At 40.6% G+C, this 21,189-nt stretch overlaps 1 protein-coding gene across 1 annotated transcript in view; it reads right to left on the reverse strand.

Moving 5' to 3' along the window:
• ASCC3 (activating signal cointegrator 1 complex subunit 3) overlaps window positions 1-21,189 on the reverse strand; it is a 670,136-nt gene that overhangs the window by 178,592 nt on the left and 470,355 nt on the right. The window contains exons 17-22 of the mRNA XM_044289192.1: window positions 16,702-16,821; window positions 16,190-16,354; window positions 13,455-13,541; window positions 9,641-9,817; window positions 9,176-9,401; window positions 4,224-4,378 (exon numbers count right to left, since the gene is read on the reverse strand). Coding sequence (XP_044145127.1) covers window positions 4,224-4,378; window positions 9,176-9,401; window positions 9,641-9,817; window positions 13,455-13,541; window positions 16,190-16,354; window positions 16,702-16,821 — 930 coding nt within the window. The remainder of the gene's footprint in view (window positions 1-4,223; window positions 4,379-9,175; window positions 9,402-9,640; window positions 9,818-13,454; window positions 13,542-16,189; window positions 16,355-16,701; window positions 16,822-21,189) is intronic.

Below are 21,189 nucleotides of genomic sequence, written 5' to 3' on the forward strand. Positions count from 1 at the left end.
AGCATGGAGGAGGAGGTGTGATGATGTGGGGGTGCTTTGCTGGTGACACTGTTGGGGATTTATTCAAAATTGAAGGCATACTGAACCAGCATGGCTACCACAGCATCTTGCAGCGGCATGCTATTCCATCCGGTTTGCGTTTAGTTGGACCATCATTTATTTTTCAACAGGGCAATGACCCCAAACACACCTCCAGGCTGTGTAAGGGCTATTTGACCATGAAGGAGAGTGATGGGGTGCTGCGCCAGATGACCTGGCCTCCACAGTCACCGGACCATAACCCAATCGAGATGGTTTGGGGTGAGCTGGACCGCAGAGTGAAGGCAAAAGGGCCAACAAGTGCTAAGCATCTCTGAGAACTCCTTCAAGACTGTTGGAAGACCATTTCAGGTGACTACCTCTTGAAGCTTATCAAGAGAATGCCAAGAGTGTGCAAAGCAGTAATCAAAGCAAAAGGTGGCTACTTTAAAGAACCTAGAATATGACATATTTTCAGTTGTTTCACACTTTTTTGTTATGTATATAATTCCACATGTGTTAATTCATAGTTTTGATGCCTTCAGTGTGAATCTACAATTTTCATAGTCATGAAAATAAAGAAAACTCTTTGAATGAGAAGGTGTTTCCAAACTTTTGGTCTGTACTGTATATATATATATATATGTATACACACACACACACACACAGGAGGAGGCAACAGGGAGGCAAAAGACGCATCGGATGGGCGTCTAAGTGATGCGGCAGGCTTGGGCACTTTGTTTAAAGAAAAGTCTGCCCAGCTGGGCACTTGGTCGCCGTTTTTTATAGGAATAAAAGTGCTTTTTCTCTAAATGGAATACACACCCAGATGGCATAAAAGTATGGTTATAATGCTTTTATAATGTTCTGATGGCCATTGCGGATAGTTACATTAGTGAGATTTACATGAAGACCTTTAAATATGATTGTAATGACTAAACCCAGTATCCCCATAGTTCACATAAAACTCAATAAAAGCAGATGCTTCCCCCACAATTTATGGACTATTTCATTATTACTGTTCCTGAAAATGCACACTGTAGTGACATGGTGGGATGCCTCATAGATTTGTCAAAATGCTGTGGTTTTTATTTACCGCTTAAGATCTGTAGACTTTCTGACATCTCGTATCGAGCAAAGAAAACTCCCTGCCACATACAGATAAAAATGAAATCTGTAATGTTACTTAGAAACACCATGATTATCTTGTTTCCTTAAAACTAGATGGGATAAATAAATGTACAAGCAGGTTCAGTCAGGAAAAATATTAGATTAATTGCAAGCTAGATGCTGTCCAACAACAATTCATTTCCCTCATTTATTGTGTCGCCTGAGTGATGCTCCGTAATATGAGATAAATGAAGATTACTTCATAAAACTTAAATCAACATTTATATATTTCTCACTCAACGGTGACACCAAATGTAATATGGAAAATAGACTCTAATAAATTCACCACTAGCTATGGGACTTAACCGTAAGCTTATGACGGTAACTTCTGAAAATTAACTTTCGGAGGAAAGCGAATCTGGCTGGATTGTCCGAGAGATGTAAAAAGCAGACAGGATAATGAACACGTAACACATAAAGGCTGCACTGGAGATAAAGAGCTACAGGGGGCTGACCTTGTGAACTGTTTGGGTCACCACATACTGGGTGACCGAGTGCCTCTCCTCATGTTCAGTCTATGGTTTACAAAAGATTGGCAAGTCAGTGAGCTGACCTAAAGGTTAAATCCAACAGCAGGCATTAATAAGCTTTGTACTACTGCCGAACATGACAAAACTGTAACCACCTCATCACTTGGGCAGACATTTTTTTCCCTTTGTTTCCTTTTTTCCGCCTTGTTATTTTTCTATCATGTTCCAATAATGAATTAAACATCTGTTTAGTCGAATTACATAATGAATTTAAAGCCATCATGACTAATTATTTATAACTAGCAAACCTCCTCAAGTCTATAGTATTTCTATACATATCTATATCTAGAGATATATGTAAAGATACATTATATATTTAGATTCTTCTTTCATTATTTGATTATTTATAATATCATGGGGGTATTTATAAAGACCAGTTTTAATCTAGTTTGGATTGGAGTGAGATGTGTCCAATTTATCAAGAGATGACTATGCCTCTTAAAGGGGTTATCCAACCCCTATAATGACCCCCCTTTCTAATGCCCGGGCACCTCGTACAGGTTATACTTAACCCGCTCAGACATCTGCGTCGTTCCTGATCCCCCTGTCGCCCGAATCAAAACATCCGGTACTGGGGGGTGGCGGGGATAGCCAATGGCAGGGCACGACGGGGACGAGCCTCCCTAGCATTGCGGGTGACTCTAGGGAGGCTCATTCCTGTAGGGGCCTACTATTGGCTGCCTCCCCCATCCCAATCGCTGGATGTTTTGATCCGCCCAACGGGCAGATGCAGTGGCGGACGTGCGGTCATCAGGAGCGATGCATGTGCCGGTGAGCTGGGTAAGTATTAACCTGTATGAGGTGCCTATTCATTTTGGGGGGCATTATGAGGGTTGGATAACCTCTTTAATAATTTTGCCACATCTCTGGAGGTCCATGCACCAGAGACGGAAATCTATACCAGCTTAGAGCTGGCATAGATTTCAGCTGTAATTTACACCAGCCTTCTCCCATAAGGGAAAGTTCACGCAGAGTTTTTTTTAGAGAAGGTTTTAGGGCAGATTTTCCTGCAGGTTTTCAGTCAAAGCCAGAAATGGATCCAGCAGGAACAAGACGTGTGTGCCCTTCCTTTGTATGTCTGAAGAACCTAACCTAAGGAATATTAAATCTGTCAGGCTGTGTAGGCCATGTCCCTACCCACCCAATTGGGCAAATTACTCCTTCGCACAAAGTAATGTGTATGTCGCCTGGTGGTGTAGACTTCTTATATCCCAGCAGCAGGAAATTTAAGAGATGGAAAAGTAGAAGCCAGATGCACCATACAACACTGCAGGCACACCATAGCCTCAGCATTCTCATGATGAGTTACTGTGAGGGATGTCCCTAAAGCCTGTATTAGACGATGATCACAGCTTTACTATAGTAGATCAATCATAATGAGTACTGCGGCATTTGTTTCCTAGAGCCAACAATTGCGGCAGTGGTGTACTCAGATTTAAATCACTCGCTCTCACTCTGTCCCCAATGGGGGTCACAATATAATATCACTCTCCCAGCTAATCTGACTCACACCAAGTCACTTGGGTAGAAAGCCAATTAACCTAACAATATGTACAGTATAGGAGTTTGGGAACCTAAGAATTTAGAGGAAATCGACTCCGACACGAAGAGAACATACAAATCTTTGGTCAGGCAATACTGCTTACCACGGATCCACCAGATACAGATCACACTTTATGTGGTGAACATAATAAATCATATGCACATTTCCAACATCAGGAGTATGTTCATGCATTGTGAACAGACTGCAAGTTTTCCAGCACATTTGCGGGAGGAATATCTGCAGTGAATAAATGGATGAGAGTTTAAAAAAATCTCATCCATATGGTGTAGAATTATTATTTTTTAATCTGCAGCATATCCATTATCTATGTGGATTTGCAATACATAAGTTGTTTCTGACACATGGATATGCCCTAGAAGAGTTAGAATATATTCTTAAAGGGGTTTTCTCATCTCAGACAATGGGGGCATATCGCTAGGATATGCCCCCATTGTCTTATAGGTGAGGGTACCGCACCTATATCAAGAACGGAGCCCCAAAAGTTAATCCCATTCATTTCTATGGGGCTGCCGAAAATAGCAGAGCGCTGGCTCGGCTATTGCCGTCTGCCCCATAGAAAAAAAAGGGAGCATGGGCCGCACGCTTCCATTCACTTCTATGGGAGAGGCGGGGATTAGCGCTTGGCGGTGGACGGACCCCGGGAAAACAGGACCCCTGGGGTCCTCCAGCGACAGCGCTCCCTGCTCCGTTCCCCAACCACTGCTGGGACCTGCACCTATCAGACAATGGGTGCATATCCTAGTGATATGCCCCCATTGTCTAAGATGGGAATACCCCTTTAATTATTACTTTATTATACAGTAAAAAGAAATGCTCTACAGGAAAACCCCGAACATGTAGAACCTTTCCGGCAAGTGCTCTGATTAAAGAGTTGAAGTGCTTACAGCGGAATATTGTGACACAAGATAATGCGGTAATCATTTGCTATACACAGGTAATACCTGATCATTCCACTTAAAGTCTGGATTGATACTTAATCGAACTCTTAGAACTGTGCGGGTAATGGGTTGGATGGTGGCTTCCATTGTAATGGATGGAATTTGATGGACGCACTGTTTCACCTTTAGCCCAATGTTCACATGATGCAACATGTGACCTAAAAAAAAGGTACATTAGGTTAAAAACGTTTGCATATACAGGAACACTAATGCAATCAGACTTGTAAATCAGCTTTTAGATGAGCATATTACAGCCGGCATGCTTTGCATTGTGGTGTACAAATGACTGACTTTTTTGACCTGGCATGTTCTAATGTTTTGTAATACTTAACTGGAATTAGTAAAGTGCGGGTTTTAGTATTAGCTACTCTGAATAATAAGTGTTAACCCAATCAATGACTTCGCTACACTATAGTTAAAAATAGCGAGCAGATATTAGACACATTAGAAATGGAAAATGCATGCATGTTAAGGATATGGAGTTTACATACTTTTCCTGACTGATCAAAACAACAAGGAGAATCGGAAATATACAAAGGGTCAGCAACCTCCAACGCTCCAGCTGTTGGGAAACTACAACTCCGAGCATGCACATATGCTCAGCTGTTCTCAGAACTCCAATAGAAGGGAGTGGAGCACGCTGGGAGTTGTAGTTTCACAAAAGCAGTAGAGATGGTGGTTACTGACCCCTGACCTTGAAAGTAGTAACAAGTAAAAAGTAGATGGTTAAAGGGGTTGGCCACCATAAGTATAAAAGATAATAACTGAAGCCAAGAGGTATTTGTATCATGACAGATATACTGTGTATATATCATTTTTCTACTGCATTCAGCATAGCATGCTCACAGTGATGAGAGGCTGTGTGGGCGGAGCAAAGTGAAAGTAAAAATCCCAGCATGCATCACAGCAAGCATCTTCAGAGGAGCAGTCACATGACACAGTGCGGTGCAGAAGCAGAGAGAGAAATCCTTTGGAAGCACTATGTACTGCTTCCGTGGGCTTCTGATCTGTGCCTCCGCTCCATACCACTCTGTATCTTGCAGATTGCAGACCCATTCAAATCAATGGGATGTTTGCTGTCCGCAATACAGGAACAAGACGACAAGCAGTGTAATAAAGAGGAAGCAGCACTCGCATGGAGCACTGCCTCCTCTTTATCCAGCTGATTGGTGGGGATGCCGGTTGTCAGGCCCCCGTTTTGCGGACAAGAATATGCAGTTACATTAATGGCTGTCCGCTCCGTTCCGCAAATTGCGGAATGTAGAAGGACACCATCCGTGTTTTGCGGATCCACAATTTGCGGACCGCAAAACATACAACAGTCGGGTGCATGAGGCTTAAGCCTGATCAGGCTCCTGTGCAGGCGTCCGATTGCCATGGTAACCATCGGGACGCTGCCACAGCTACTCAGCGCCCGATGGGGGAGGGAACTCCCTCCCTCTGTTAACCCATCAAGCATCGGGCCGCTGCATGGAAGGGGTTAAACGGCCGACATCGGTGCCACCACCAATGTCGGCCATTACAAGCAGAGAGTGAGCTGTATATCATAGCTGACACTCTGCTAACCGCTCGGCCATCCTGAAATAGATCGGGGAGGGGAGGGGGTGGAAGGGGGACCAGCAGCGCTGCCGCTGGCCATTCTGAAATTAAGGGGCACAATGGGGGCTGGAGCCCACAGGGGAAGGGGGGGGGGGTGATATTATATATACTAGAGATCGACCGATTATCGGATTTACCGATATTATCGGCCGATATTCAGGATTTTGAACGCTATCGGTATCGGCATTTATTTTGCTGACAGCGCTCTCCGTGTTCCCCTTAGCAGCACAGGGGAGAAGGAAGCAGTGTCTCATCCCCCTGTGCTGCTGCTGCTGCCACTGCCACCAATGGGAGGGCAGGGGACAGGAGGAGGGGAGGAGCTATGGCCACTGCTCCACCAATGAAGCTTAATCTCTCATTCATTCATATACAGGAGGCGGGAGCTGCAGAATCACATAGCTGGCTCCCGACCTCTATGAGCTGTAGCTGCGATCTGCGGTAGTTAACCCCTCGGGAGCCGGCTATGTGATTCTGCAGCCAGCTCCCGCCTCCAGTATATGAATAAATGATAGATTAATCTTCATTGGTGGCGCAGTGCGCCCCCCTCCCCCCAGTATTGGACATTGGTGGCACAGTGCGCCCCCCTCTCCCCCCAGTATTAAGCACTGGTGGCGCAGTGCGCCCCCCCCCAGTACTAAGCATTGGTGGCGCAGTGCGCCCCGCCCCCCCCCCCCCAGTATTAAGCATTGGTGGCGCAGTGCGCCCCTCCACAGGATCCCCTCTCATCTGCTCCTCCGATCGGAGCCCCAGCAGTGTAATGCTGGGGCTCCGATCGGTTACCATGGCAGCCAGGATGCTATTGAAGCCCTGGCTGCCATGATAAGCTTTATGCTGCTGTGTGCACAAAGCACACAGCAGCAGGGACAGTGTGAGCTCCTATTCACCCTGATAGATCTCTATCAGGGTGAATAGGACAAGGGTTCTAGTCCCTAAGGGGGCTAAAAGTTAGTAAAAATAAATAAATAACATAAATTAAAAAAAAGTTACAAAAAAATTAAATAAAACACCAAAATATTAAGTATAAATGAAAAAGAAAGATTTACAAAAAAAAAAATACACATTAACAATAAACATTAATTTTCAGCAGATTTGTGGGAATTTTTTTTCAAAAATGAAAATTCCCAGAATATCGGTATAAGTTATCGGCTATCGGCCTGAAAGTTCACAGATTATCGGTATCGGCCCTAAAAAATCAATATCAGTCGATCCCTAATATATACATACATTATAGAAGGTTCTGATCCTCACAGCCAAAAACTGTGGGGATCAGAACCTTTCAGCCGGCATTTGGATCCTGTGATTGACTAGTCTGTACAGACTAGCCAATCAGAGCAGTCAGCAGGGGACCGCCCTCATTGTAGACAGGACATCAGAAGTGCTCTTACTAGGCTCCCCGCTCCGAACTCTTGAGAGGAATAAGCTGTTTGTACTGACAGAACACACAGCGGATTGCTGTCAGAGATGGAACAGGGAGCGCACAAGTGGCAGGAACAGACTGCGCTGCTCTTAGGCAGATTAGAAGAGCAGCGCATGTGCAGTTACAATAAAGGCATGGACGAGCTTTCTCCATGTCGCGTGCAGCCATGGACGAACTGGCTACACGGCAGAGTGGGGCTCAGGGGGCGTGGCTTACTAAGAAAAAAATTTGCAGACCGATTTTTTTAATTAAGTATATTTTTACCCTGCCTCCAACAATGTTGTGCAAAGTACTTATATAGTGGACAGCCCCTTTAAAGTAAGTTGTCCGGGAATTAATAAAATACAATTACTGAAAATACCTGAATATTACTTTATTATGAACACAATCCCAAATAACATTTATTATTTATAATGGCTCGTTTTCTCTAGGGACAATCATCAGGGGAAATAAAATGGCAGCTGCCCTATTAGCACACAAAAAACCCATCCTAATAACATAGCAGGACAGTGTACTTCAAAGAAGGGAACTAAAGAGGTGTCTAAGCCCTCCTCTGTCATGAATTATAATCCTACACCCAGCTGATAACATCTTCAGCTCTGTGTGTAGGAGCTAACAAAGTGAAAGTGCAGACAGGACAGATGAGACTGCTGTAGTAATGTAGCAGAGTGCATACAAGTGCTGCTGCTCCTTACCCACAACCCCACCAGTCCATCCTCTCTGTGCTTTCACTTCGTTAGCTCCTACACACAGAGCTGAAGATGTTATCAGCTGGGTGTAGGATCATAATTCATGACAGAGGAGAGCTAAGACAGCTCACTGCATTGAAGTAACTCGTCCTGCTGTGTTATTATTGGTTTTGAGTGCTAATAGGGCAGCAACCATTTTATTTGGGCTCGGCCTTTGACATGGGAGATCAGGGTTCAAATCTTGGCTAGGTAGGGTCAGTACCGATTCAGTAGGAAGTCCTTGGGCAAGGCTTCCTAACACTGCAGGATGGCCCCTTGAGCGCGCCCCTAGTGGCTGCAGCTCTTGAGCGCTTTGAGTCTGACAGGAGAAAAGCGCTATACAAATGTTAGGATTATTATTTCTCCTCATGTTTGTCCCCTAGGGGAAATGAGCTAATATTTATAATAAATGCTATTTGTGAATGTGTTTATTATATAGTAATATTTTGATATTTTAAGTAATTTTATTTTATTAAATCCCAGAGAACCCCTTTAAAGAAAAACTCACAAAATGTCTCCTGGTACTAGTTATAAATTTCCACTTACATGTAGAAAATAAATTTGATGCTATTTTAATATTCCTGGTTGCAGCTTTGGTGAGCACCGGCAACAATGTCTATAGAAATCTCAAGGACATGCCATGAAAAACATCACCAGTACTTCTGCAGACTGGTGGAGGACAAGGTCCAATTGCTAGAGAACAAAGGGTCCATATAAAAAATAAGTTCCCTTTGTTGTTGGTGGTTGGGGACTGGTGCTAAATATTCCTATTTTCCCAAACAATAAAGTTCTTTCTGCTTGAGCTGACAATAAAAAAAATAATTGCAATGGGAAACTCAATTTTCCAATGGAGTTTCCTTTAAAGGCAAGCAGGATATAAAAATGATGCAGGACCAAATAAACACATGCAGCAATTCCACATCTGAAAAATCTGCAATAACTGTGTAATACAATCATGTTAACATGGGAAAGAATGCTTCCAGCCCCTTGCCGAGTCCATGCCGCAATGGATTCACACAGTTCAAAGGGAAAAGTGCTACTCAGGGCTAGAAAGATAAATGGCCAAAGACTGTATATAGCCAAAGAGTAAGTGTCAAAGCATAAAACACTAATACACATCAAGTCTGGTGTAGTAATACATAAGGCCACCATGCCAAGCACTATATCATATATACTTTACTGCTGTTAATAATTTAGGTTCTTTTTATTACCAATCTCATCTTTCCTCATATCCTTCAGTTTATCAATAGTCAGTTTCTTATCTTCCAGCTTTGTTAACACACTAGGGTGAAGAATAGAGAATTGCCTAAGAGGGCTAGCCCAGCCCCAGAGACGCTTGTCGATGACTTTGCTAAGGTTTAGGAGTCTGTAAGTCATAGCTGGCCACCTTTTTCTGAGGGCTATCTCGAAAAGAGCTCTTACGATTCGTGCAGCATTCTGTAAAAACACAATTATAAAGTGAAGCACCTGAAAAACAATACAGTACCTACAGGGAAGGAATAAACCAGTTAATAATCATCTCCGATCTTACATATCAAGTTGGAAAATACAATTCTGTGATGCATTAGTGCATGCAAAGAGTAAAACATAAACCTTCTAACAAATAAATATAGAACATTTCAAAAAATGTCAAATGATCAGTGTATTTTATGAGTATTTAGACATTTTAAAATTACCTGTGCAACATATGCTGAATCGGAGATGAGGGAAAAATTGTCAATTTCTCCACGCCCAATATATGTCTGAAGAAGAATATTTACTTTTCCATAGCCATTTTCCACTCCACCGGCAACAGGCAGTTCACAATAATTATCAATTAAGTGCTCCAATTCTTCACTCTCTTCATCACGTACCTATCATGGAAAGACAACACATTAAAATGAAGTATAAAAAGGCAATATAATACTGAAGGGGTGATAAAGCACATGAAAAAGTGGTGCAACCAAATATGCTTACTTCTGTTTATTTCCAGGGCAATGAACTGTCACACATTTGCAATGTCATGCTGCTAACATATTACAGGCCTTGGTAGTAATCTATTTTTCTATGGTGACTGAAGGAGTCAATTTATTTATAATACAGGTCATATACAACCCAATGCAATGGTAAGAAGCCCTTCATCTGTTTTTTTTTTAAAAATTAACTAATTTTGAGAAAAGTCCAGATACAGGCAGGTCATGGACTGCTAGTTTTGGTGGGATATCTACCTGTTTATGGTTTAAAAATAAATAAAAATAAACATAAATAAAAAACTCTACATTGCCACTATGTGAGGAAAAGAAAACAAGCACTGGAAAGGCCAAGGTAATAGGAGCCGTGTAAGACAATGCAACAAATGTGTCTGTGAATTCAAACAACTCATCAATGAATATGTCACAAGAAACCAAAACTAACCTACAGGAGAAATTTAGTTAGGAAGGAAATCAAGTTCGCTGACCACATTGCTCCCCTAATGCCCATTCTGCAGGAACCGGGTAGGAGTGTGTGGAGTGGGATGTGTTATTGGGTTAAAAGTCCAGCTGACACCTCCATAGTTCAGTTTCTATGTAATGCTATCTGCCATGTGCTGGTGAAAGGTGATTGTACGGGAGATGTTCAGCATTCACCAGCAGATGGCAGACAGCAATTGTGTCAAAGAGGAGGAGGTAAAGAAGGCTCCAGCATCTCCTAATCACAGCTGGGAGGAGCATGTCAGGTATACTGTAACCTGCTCCCTTTCAACAGAGAAGGAAAATGTACAGTATGCATCTCAATGTATATATTTGTGAATATACAGTATCCATCTAGGTGTATCAGTGTGTACAGAGGCCCAACATCGAAAGTTGAAAATAAGGTAAAAAGATTGCATCTTGAGGGACCACAGTATACAGTATTTATGTGAATGTGTCTGTGTACGTGTTCATGTATATGTGTGAATCTATAGAATGACCTTGATCCCACTGTTTACAAAATCTTGCCTAGAACCCTGCACAGAGCAGTTGGAAATGCCATACTTGGACTCCTCAAACTCTTCTGGTCCAGCGGGAAATAAGAAAAGTGAATCCAAGTATACAAGAATAAGTTGCTGTTGAGGCAACATTTTTTAAACTTATTTTGCCTACACCACTACGCTCAATAAGTGTGGATTTCCACTGAGAATTATTACAAAAAATATTTTTAATCCTAATAATCTTCACAGATGACAAGAAATGGGATTAAATTGCCTCTGAGACAATTACCTGTTAAATTTATGTCTCCACATATTTCATAGTGTTGGACCTTTACAAAAAATACATATAATTATTATACACTTCCACCCAATATCTATGTCAAAGCAATTTCTCTCTGCAGAGAAAATTGTTCTTCTGTAACTAAAGCAATCTAATTGAAAGTATATTAATAATGACACAATTACATTTTATTATTCATCACTATTATTAAGGTTGTCATTGACACAGAAAAAATTGCTATGCTAAACAAATTGGCCTGCTAACCCCACCGTCCTGCAAATGATGAGATTTCATTTCAATTTGACCAAAAGAAAATGTCTATCCATCCAGATTAGAACAATCTTGAATTAACTTTGAATGTGTTCATTACAGTTATAATGTTGGTATGTAGCTGATGGTCAGTGCAATGCATACATGCATATCTTCATAATCCAAGTGCTACGATGCAAAGTAGTAAACTGTCACGCGAGTAAAAAGTAATTTCCCTTGAAATAGAAAACCAATAAATAATGGCATGTTGGCATATCTTCAAATATGCTGAATGGGGATGCCACAGTTAACACAATGGCTGTGCAGATCCTGCTACAATCAAGCAGATCATGTCATGTACGACTATTGTTCATCTTGTCTCTTTATACAGAACATTGCAGTAGTATTGTTAAAATTATTACCATTATACCAATATCTGTACAACAAACTGATAAACTGAAGTGTTCTGCCGTGTGAAAGACCACTGTGTAGGGATCAGCAAAAGAGCTGACTGCTATGTATAAAAAGTATACTTCAAAATAAGAAGACAAAGAGTGCGCACCATAGTACGACAGTAAAAACAAACTGTACATACCAGTGCCTTAGTACAAAAATAATACTGAATCATAGTGGAAGAATTAGCCATTGTAAAAAAAATATATATATATCATAAAAAATACAGTGTATTCTAATACCACAGTAAAAAGAAAAATGGTTAACTGTGTGCTATAGAAATATAGTAAAAAAACTGTGTAAAAAGAAAAAAATGTAAGCTGTGGTACAAAAACATTGTACTGTAGAACCATGAACCATAATAATGAATATAAAACTGAATACTACAACGTAATATCAGTGTAAAAAAAACTGTACAGTGAATACAGAGTTTAAAATGGTTAGCATATTACAAATAAACTGTACAGCAGTAAAATAATGTATACCATAGTGGCATCTAAAAAACTGCACTGTAGCACCATAGTAAAAAAATATGTGTCTGTGCAAAAAAAATAAAAAATCTTATTTTTTCCCTACATGCTGAACAAGAAAAGGGGTGGTGGGTTAAGAAGCACCATTTTGTACCACAATTCTGGCTTGAAATTCTCTCTCAAAGTAAGTCAACCAATAGTTGGTACACAGTCAGAGAAAGAGTGTCTATTCCTGCATCACATTTATCCAGCCTGAGCCCCTGTGATAAATCTGGGGTCGGTCTAGAGAGTCTATGTCACTTTTAGGATTAGAATATTTGGACTACACAGTGCACCCAAGTACCATACTGAAAAAAAATATATATAATTTTAAAAATATGGTGTACTGTAGTACCATAATAACAAAACTTTTTAGAAAATGTTGTGAACTAGAGAACTGTGCTTCTGTGTCATTTAAAGGACTGCATCACTGAAATCATACAGTGCCTCCCCTACAGACATTATAGTCAGCATTTTTACGGTTTGAGTGTCACAAAGGGTGTCCAATGGGGCACGTTACACTTTCATGCAGGAACCCATTTTTCAGATATTGTAATCCCTTACAATACTATATAAAGGAAAGGGGAGGATTGAAAACCTTGTTGCAGTGTCGAAAATCTGTTCTTTTCATAAACTTTGTCCACAGTAATCCAAGAAATATAATGGTACAAATAATGAACAACCAAACAATATACAGCTAAAAAGTAATTAGGAAATTCAGAATTTTCTGTATATTTTGGTTTACTTATTCTGAATATGTATTTGCTTTGTTTCCTCTGAGTATGAAATAAATCACTGTAGGAGAAAATCTCACAGAACAGTAAGATCGATACTATAGCACTACTTAAAAAGTCCATGTATTGACAGTTTGCTGAAGGGAAAGTTCCCAGTTAAACATCAAGTTTCTCCTGGGACCAATTACTTTATTGGACATATTGCAGCATGGCTAGAATTAGGCTCAAATCATTGAAACAAATCACACACACACAACAGTTCTATGCATGATTATGTTAATTGTAACTGTAAAATAAACTTCACAAAACGTCTGCCACTTCTGAACAATATCTTACCTTGATCTGCTCAAATTCTTCAGCTTTAGAGACAATAGAAAAGATATCCCCTTCAGTTTTGTGAGCATCAAATAATTCATTGAAAGTCTGCCAAATAATAAAATGAAAAAAGTGAACTGAATAAGAACACATGCTATATAGTTACTTTATCTATGATAACAATTACCAATGGAACATAAGACTGGGAGGGGGGTTGGTGGTGTCTCTCGCTCCATCCTGTCCTTGGACACTAAGGAATTTGACAGGGTACAGTAAGGATTATGCTTGGACTACTATATGCCAATCTACTGTTCAGTTAAATATCAATGGTGGATGATCTGTAAAAATTTTGGGGCCTGTGGTACTAGATGGTCTTGTATTCTCTCCTCCCTGCAACAAGAGCAATGCTAATGCCTTCATTGCACCAAAAGCCTAATTTACATATTAAGAAGAGATATCATAATTTGGGAACGGAGCCTTAAATCAACAAAAGAAAAAGCAGCATTTAAATCAGGTGAACCACAGGTATGTGTCTATGCAGACAGATATGGGGGTTGCTAGTGACAGATTCCCTTTAAAATACTTAAGGGAAAAGTACAGGTTTGGATAGTAGTTAGAATAATGTTTACACTCTGCTCTGGATCAAGAAGGAGACATTCAAAACTATCTGGTAAATATTATTTAACAGCTACGGACACCTCTGGGAGAAATTCTTTATCATTGCAGTATACAAATTTTGGGCTAAAAGTAATTTTTTGAACTGATCTTTATATAAAAAAAATAATATAAGTCAACAGTTTTTCCTCTACAGCTTTCATTTTCACTACAGACTATTGCTCTCTGCCTCACACTGAATCAGTCATGTTGTTGCTCTGATGGCTCAATCTATAGCTCTTATCTCTGAACTTCTGAACACTCAACAGGATTTTGGAGATAATTGTTAATTGGGATTAGTACAGTAAACGATCAGTAAATCAGAATTTTATTTTTATAACCCTCATCACCTGGTTGGGACACCCCACACCTGGTGCTCTAACATGAACCCCCTTCAAGGACTGATTTATGTAGCCTACTTTCTTGGTTTGGACCTGGAGTCACACATGTCAGATTACACTTGAGGTAGTGTTGAGTGGGACCTTGCTTTCTGACCCTATACATATTATATTGTGTATTTTAAATATTTCTATTTTGCACACTGCATGGCGGCTACAGGCTGGATTTTTAACTTGATGTCCGAAATCCACGAGAATGTAATTAGTATGTCTCCTTAAAGGTACTTATACGCATAAGAGAAAAGTAGGCCAAACCTGCCAAATTCATCTCACTATCTAATTTTTATGGAGGCCTTCTCAGTCTCATCTTAAAAAGATGAGGTCAGGGGAAAAGAGGATCAGGTATTTTCAATTTCAACACCCAGAACTTTTGTTCTCAAGAAATAAAAAACTGCTTAACTAAGTGTGTAGGTGTATAGAAGGGTTTGGAAGAACAGCTGTTGACTAAACAAGTGCTTGGCTGACAACTATTGAAAAAGCATTGGCACTTTAAAGCTTACCTAAACTTTTAGAAAACTTTTCAGAAAAAACCGCCATGTCAGTATACATGAGTTACAGCATTATATCTGACCATTATATGACTTGCATCTTTTTAGAAGTTTTCTCTTTTGCAGGCTGCATCTATAATTATCAGTTGGCTCTGAGTTGGTGCGTGGAGATTAGCTGCTTCTCATGTCTGGCCACAGAATACACAGATTTTGCTTCCCAACTTGGAATCAGAAGTGGCACATGGGGCATTATAGAGACGTTCTGAGCAGTACAGATGTGAATAAATCACAGAGGGTGAGATAGAAGACTTACTATTAGCTGCTGAATGTGCTTAAGCATTCCTGTGTAGTCTGGTCTCTAGACACTTCCTGTTTCCACCTCTCCCATTCTCTCCATACACTTCAGTAGGATGATGTCATATCAACCTCCAGTAAGCAAGCAACCCTTCTTGCCAAGAGAGATTTCTGAACCTCTAGAACAAGACTTTCTTTCCTGATATATTACAAAGTTTCTTACAGTCACCTGTACTTTGATTTATTCCAAGCTGTCTGAACGTATAATGATCATTTAAGGATCTGAGAGGAGTTTGTAAACAGGTATCTTTAATTCCTTCACATAACATTAAAAAGTAACAAATGTGGGGGTCTCAGAATTAATGGGCAATGTGAGGGAATCTACAAAAAAAATTACCAAAAATTTCCTTTAAGCCCAAAACTGAAGTACCACAATGTATAGTTTCATCTCATTAAGCATCCTACTTTTCATTCGGTACCTTTTGACGCTCCTCTTTATTTTATTACAATAAAAATACTTTGTTTAGAGAAACAATATGAGGAGATGCCCAGTTTCCAAATTTGTCCTAAAGCCATTTTGCTTGACTTGGAATTAATCCAGTTGACTCTGGCACACAACTGCTGCGCACAAGCCAAGCCACTTCAATGGCATTATTCATCTCCTTACCTCGAAGCTCCACTTCTGACTACACATTAGGACCTCCGCCAGTCAGTCTGGCAGCATATTCATGCCACAGCACAACTTCATAGCACTTTACACATGTCTCTGAGCACCACATTGGTACCATACGCTCTCACATAGGTCCTTGTTTGAAACAACTAACAGGCCCACCGTCGGTCTGTTTACTGCTGGTTCTCCTGCCAGTATGCAGTGAACTGCTTGGTCTCAACACTGCATAGTGGTAACGAGAATATTTCCTACCTCAATCGTATTATATTTAATGTAAAAGTGGCTGGAAGTTCTTCCCATGTCCGTAGAGGAAAAGAATCCAGTCCTCTCTTCAAAGCGAATCATACGAGCTTTGTCAAGTTTCCGTCCCACTTCTATTACCAGTTGTTCTCGGTGTTTCTCCAATAAGGGATCCATCTGTTGGGCAGTCAAGAAAGAACACCATTTCTGTTATCAATGCTATTGAGTTTCATGACATACAGAATTAATACTGCCTGCAAAACCATTTATGATTTCAGACATAGTGATAGGTTGATTTCACTGTTGTATCATACACAGAACTCGAAGAGTTAAACTCTGCAAGGACCACTGCTTGCTTTTGGCTAAAACCCATTTTAAATCACCAAGGCCTAAACAAATTGAACTAAACTAAATGAGCTAAAAGCAGGGTTGCTATCATGTCAGAAAAACAAAAGCAAATATTTATCCTGGCATTACTGACTGGAGAATAGGGGTTAGATATTCATAAGAAATGGATTTCCTACCTGAAACATCTTATGACTAATGCCGTATACTAATGGGTTTGCTCTCATCCGTACAAAAAGGTAAGTGTAACTCAGCCACTTCACTGCTTCCTCCACATTGGTTACTGTTCCGAGGGCGATCTGCAATGAATGGTACACACATTCATGATATTGGTTACTAGAGAGGAAGAAACCAGATGCCAATATGTTATCTATTATTGATAGACCCAGATGGAGAGATCTAGTAGAAAGATAGATAGTAGATAGAGGAGTTATATATGAGATAGATAGATACATATATGGACAGATCGGTAGATAGACAAATGATATAGACACATGATAGACTGGCAGATATAGTAGATAGATGGTAGACATATAGATAAATAAGTAGATATGAGACAAAAATGATAGATGGACATATAAATAGATGGTTCATAGATATACATAGCGATAGAACAATGATAGATAATAAATATATATATATACAGCTAAGTGGATAGATGGTAGATACAAAAAGGTTGAATAATAATAGAGATAGATGACCGATAGGTCATCTATGCAGGCTACTTTCACACTTGCGTTCGGAGCGGATCCGTCTGGTGTCTGCACAGACGGATCTGCTCCTATAATGCAAACAATGGTATCCGTTCAGAACGGATCCGTCTGCATTATATTTCAGCAAAAAGTCCAATTTGTAGTCAGACGGATCCGTCCAGACCCGTTTGAAATTGCACCATATTGTGTCAACGTCAAACGGATCCGTCCCCATTGACTTACATTGTAAGTCTGGACGGATCCGTTTGCCTCCGCACAGCCAGGCGGACACCCGAACGCTTCAAGCAGCGTCCGGGTGTCCGCCTGCTGAGCGGAGTGGAGGCTGAACGCTGCCAGACTGATGCATTCTGAGCGGATCCGCATCCACTCAGAATGCATTAGGGCAGTACGGATCCGTTCGGGGCCGCTTGTGAGAGCCTTCAAACGGAACTCACAAGCGGAGCCCCGAACGCTAGTGTGAAAGTAGCCTTATTCTGCACCGATATACAATAAAAAAGCATTAATATGCAGATTACGACAGACATATAGATGTCAGTTTAACATGGTAAAGACAAATTTAATCTATCCTCTGCAGGGTTATCGTTAGAACAAGTGAAAACAAAGGACTTGCCAAAGTCTGCTTTTATTTTGCATCATATATTCTAAGGAAATGATGTAATAAATGTGATTAGAATAATATGCACAACTATTCTTATGTATCTTCACACATTATAACCTAAAAATCCATTTCCATTGTCAACTCGCCTTTATCACAGTATGGTATGTTTCTGAATACAATAAATAAATAAAGGATTTCCGTAAATCTGTAATGTTGTAGTAGACACCTATAAGCATAATTGCAGGTTTCCTAACATTCCTGTAATTATCCATATAATGTATCAGGGTCATGCAAAGGATTTCAACAGAAAACACTGTACATATTTCAAAGTAGGAGATGTAAAATGACAATTAAATATATTTGTGTCATCCTTAACACTGTTAAGATTAACATCAATTAAAAGAGAAAACAAGTAGCAGACTGAGCACCATCTATGGCTACGTGTGGACTGCATTATGTGGTTGCATCGGGTGCTTCTTGCGAGCATAAAACAAAGGATATAAAAAAAACCCTGCGTATGCTACATTTGACCTGTACATAATTCGGTTAATTGCCGTCTACATCTCACATACAGGTTCCAGCTATGCAATCTGTCACCCTATCCTAAATTCAATGCTGCATTTAGAAAAAAAATGATCTCCAGGTTATTGTCAGAAGGAAAAAAATAATTGCTTGGTTTGTCCCATGAAATTGCACGTAAATGGCAGAATGCTAAAAAGAACTATTTGGCAGCATAAAAAATCATAGAAGATCATACAAGATTGCTTTTTGCCCATCTGCTAGCGTCAAAGTTTTTAGTTACTATAATTACTCATTAATGGGGCTCTCGCACTATTATAGGTGATGGTATATCAGTGCAGATCTCACTACCAGGACCAGAACTATAGTCTGAAGACAGCAATTACCTGTCCAGGGGATGAATGGGAATGTCAGTGAGTAGGGAAAAAGCCGGATGCACTTCTGACCTTTTCGTCTTGGGATGGTCAGGTCAGAAACCTGCTTATCTTAATGCATATCCCAGCAGTAGGCCATAACATTTTAGGTGGGAATAACTTTTAAAAAATGTCTATACTAAATATAAGGTCAAAATGACCAAGCTGATCACCAGGAATATTTAATGCAGCCTATACTGGTTAACTGGCCATACTTATCTTGAAATGTATTGTAAATTTTGAGTAACAAGCCACATAACCATACATTTATCTCCACATATCTACTATAGGTTTAGGTTATATGGGAATACTGCAGTGGATTTTGTTGTACTTCTAAGACCCAAAGTGGTTACAATGCCAGCAGTATGTTTCCCATTTATCCCTTTTAAAGCACCAGCTGAAAGTAGAAGACATCGTATATCAGCAGATAGACTTCTTTATTTCTTCAAATGACTCCTAAGTCTGCCAACATTCTTCACAACTGTTACACATAAAAATAATGGAAACCTGTCCACTAATGCTATCTCCAGATATGATAGGGGAAAGAGCCGCATTAAAGTGGTGGATAAAACAAACTGTTAATCGCTCACCTGTAACCAGCAAGGCTTTAAAACTTGGAGAGCCAACATGAAACATGTCAATTGGCAACAGGGTCGCATTCACTCTATCCCATCTACTGCTATTTCCCTCCTTAGATAGTTGTAAAAAGAGCTCTTCTCTGGCCATGTGTACTCCTAACATAAAAGATACGACTGGAACTTCCCCGATCTTATATCTTAAAGGAGTTATTCATATACTCTTAGGTCACAGCTTTCAGCAATTGCTGACATTTACGTTTCCCAGGTAATTCATAAAGTATCACTTCCCTCAATAACAAAGCCTAGGGATGATTCATCCATGGTTGGCCCAGGAAACTGGGTCCGTGTGTCGACTGCATCTCACTAGTTGAAAGCAGCGCCCCTAAGCCAACCTGACTGTATCATAGTGATTTATGATACAGTCAAATCATACAGTGTATGGTGAACGTGGGTCTACTGTACAAGACTGTTAAAACATGCAATGCAACAGCTCACTGCAAACCAAATAAAGTACAAAATTGCATCATAATTGCAAATGCTATACTAATAAGTTAGAGATGCTTGGCAAATCGTTTTGTACAAAATTATTTGAGCCCGTCTGCCACACGTCAAGGCGATCTCTAGTTAGACGGGTTCCTAACACTAAATTTTACCTGTTATGTGCCATGACGGCTATCATACAATTCAGAAAGTGCAGGTTCCACATGCTTTGACGTGTGGCAAACGGGCTCAAATAATTTTGTACAAAACGATTTGCCAAGCATCTCTAACTTATTAGTATAGCATTTGCAATTATGATGCAATTTTGCACTTTATTTGGTTTGCAGTGAGCTGTTACATTGCATGTTTTGTTTAACAGTCTTGTTCTCAGCCATAGCAACGTGCCCCTGCGCTTTGGGATGTGCAGCTTCTACTGTACAAGACTCATCATGTGAGCACAGTACAATAGAACCACAATCACATAGGAACTGACTATCATAAATCACTAGGATATGACAGTTTGGGTGGAGGGAGCTGCAGTCGGACTGTAAGATGCCCCGACACATGGATCTTGTTTCCCGAGCCAATCACGGTCGTGTGAATCAGCCCTTAGGTCTCTTTCACACAGGCGCCCAGGATGCGTCGCGTGTGCATTGCTGAAAAACCACACGAGTAGGCATGCAAATGCAGTCAGTTTTGACTGCGATTGCGTTCCGATGTTTAGTTTTTTCCGCGCGAGTTCAATGAGTTTTGCACGCGCGTGGGTGTGGTACCCAGACCCGAACTTCTTCACTGAAGTTCGGGTTTGGTGTTCTATTCATTGTATTATTTTCCCTTATAAAATGGTTATAAAGGAAAAATAATAGCATTCTTAATACAGAATGCTTACTAAAATGAGGATTGAAGAGTTAAGCTGCCAGCTGAGCGATCAATTGGATGAGGGGAGTTCATTTTTTAAATTTTTTTAACCCCTAATGGCTCTTTCACACTTGCGTTGTCCGGATCCGGCGTGTACTCCATTTGCCGGAATTACACGCCGGATCCGGAAAAACGCAAGTGAACTGAAAGCATTTGAAGACGGATCCGTCTTCAAAATGCGTTCACTGTTACTATGGCAGCCAGGACGCTATTAAAGTCCTGGTTGCCATAGTAGTAGTGGGGAGTGGGAGAGCAGCATACTTACCGTCCGTGCGGCTCCCGGGGCGCTCCAGAATGACGTCAGAGCGCCCCATGCGCATGGATGACGTGCCATGCGATTACGTCATCCATGCGCGTGCGGCGCCCTGACGTCACTCTGGAGCGCCCCGGGAGCAGCACGGACGGTAAGTATACTGCTCCCCCGCTCCCCACTACACTTTACCATGGC

Source organism: Bufo gargarizans, chromosome 4, assembly GCF_014858855.1.
Source record: "Bufo gargarizans isolate SCDJY-AF-19 chromosome 4, ASM1485885v1, whole genome shotgun sequence".
Lineage (NCBI taxonomy): Eukaryota > Metazoa > Chordata > Amphibia > Anura > Bufonidae > Bufo > Bufo gargarizans.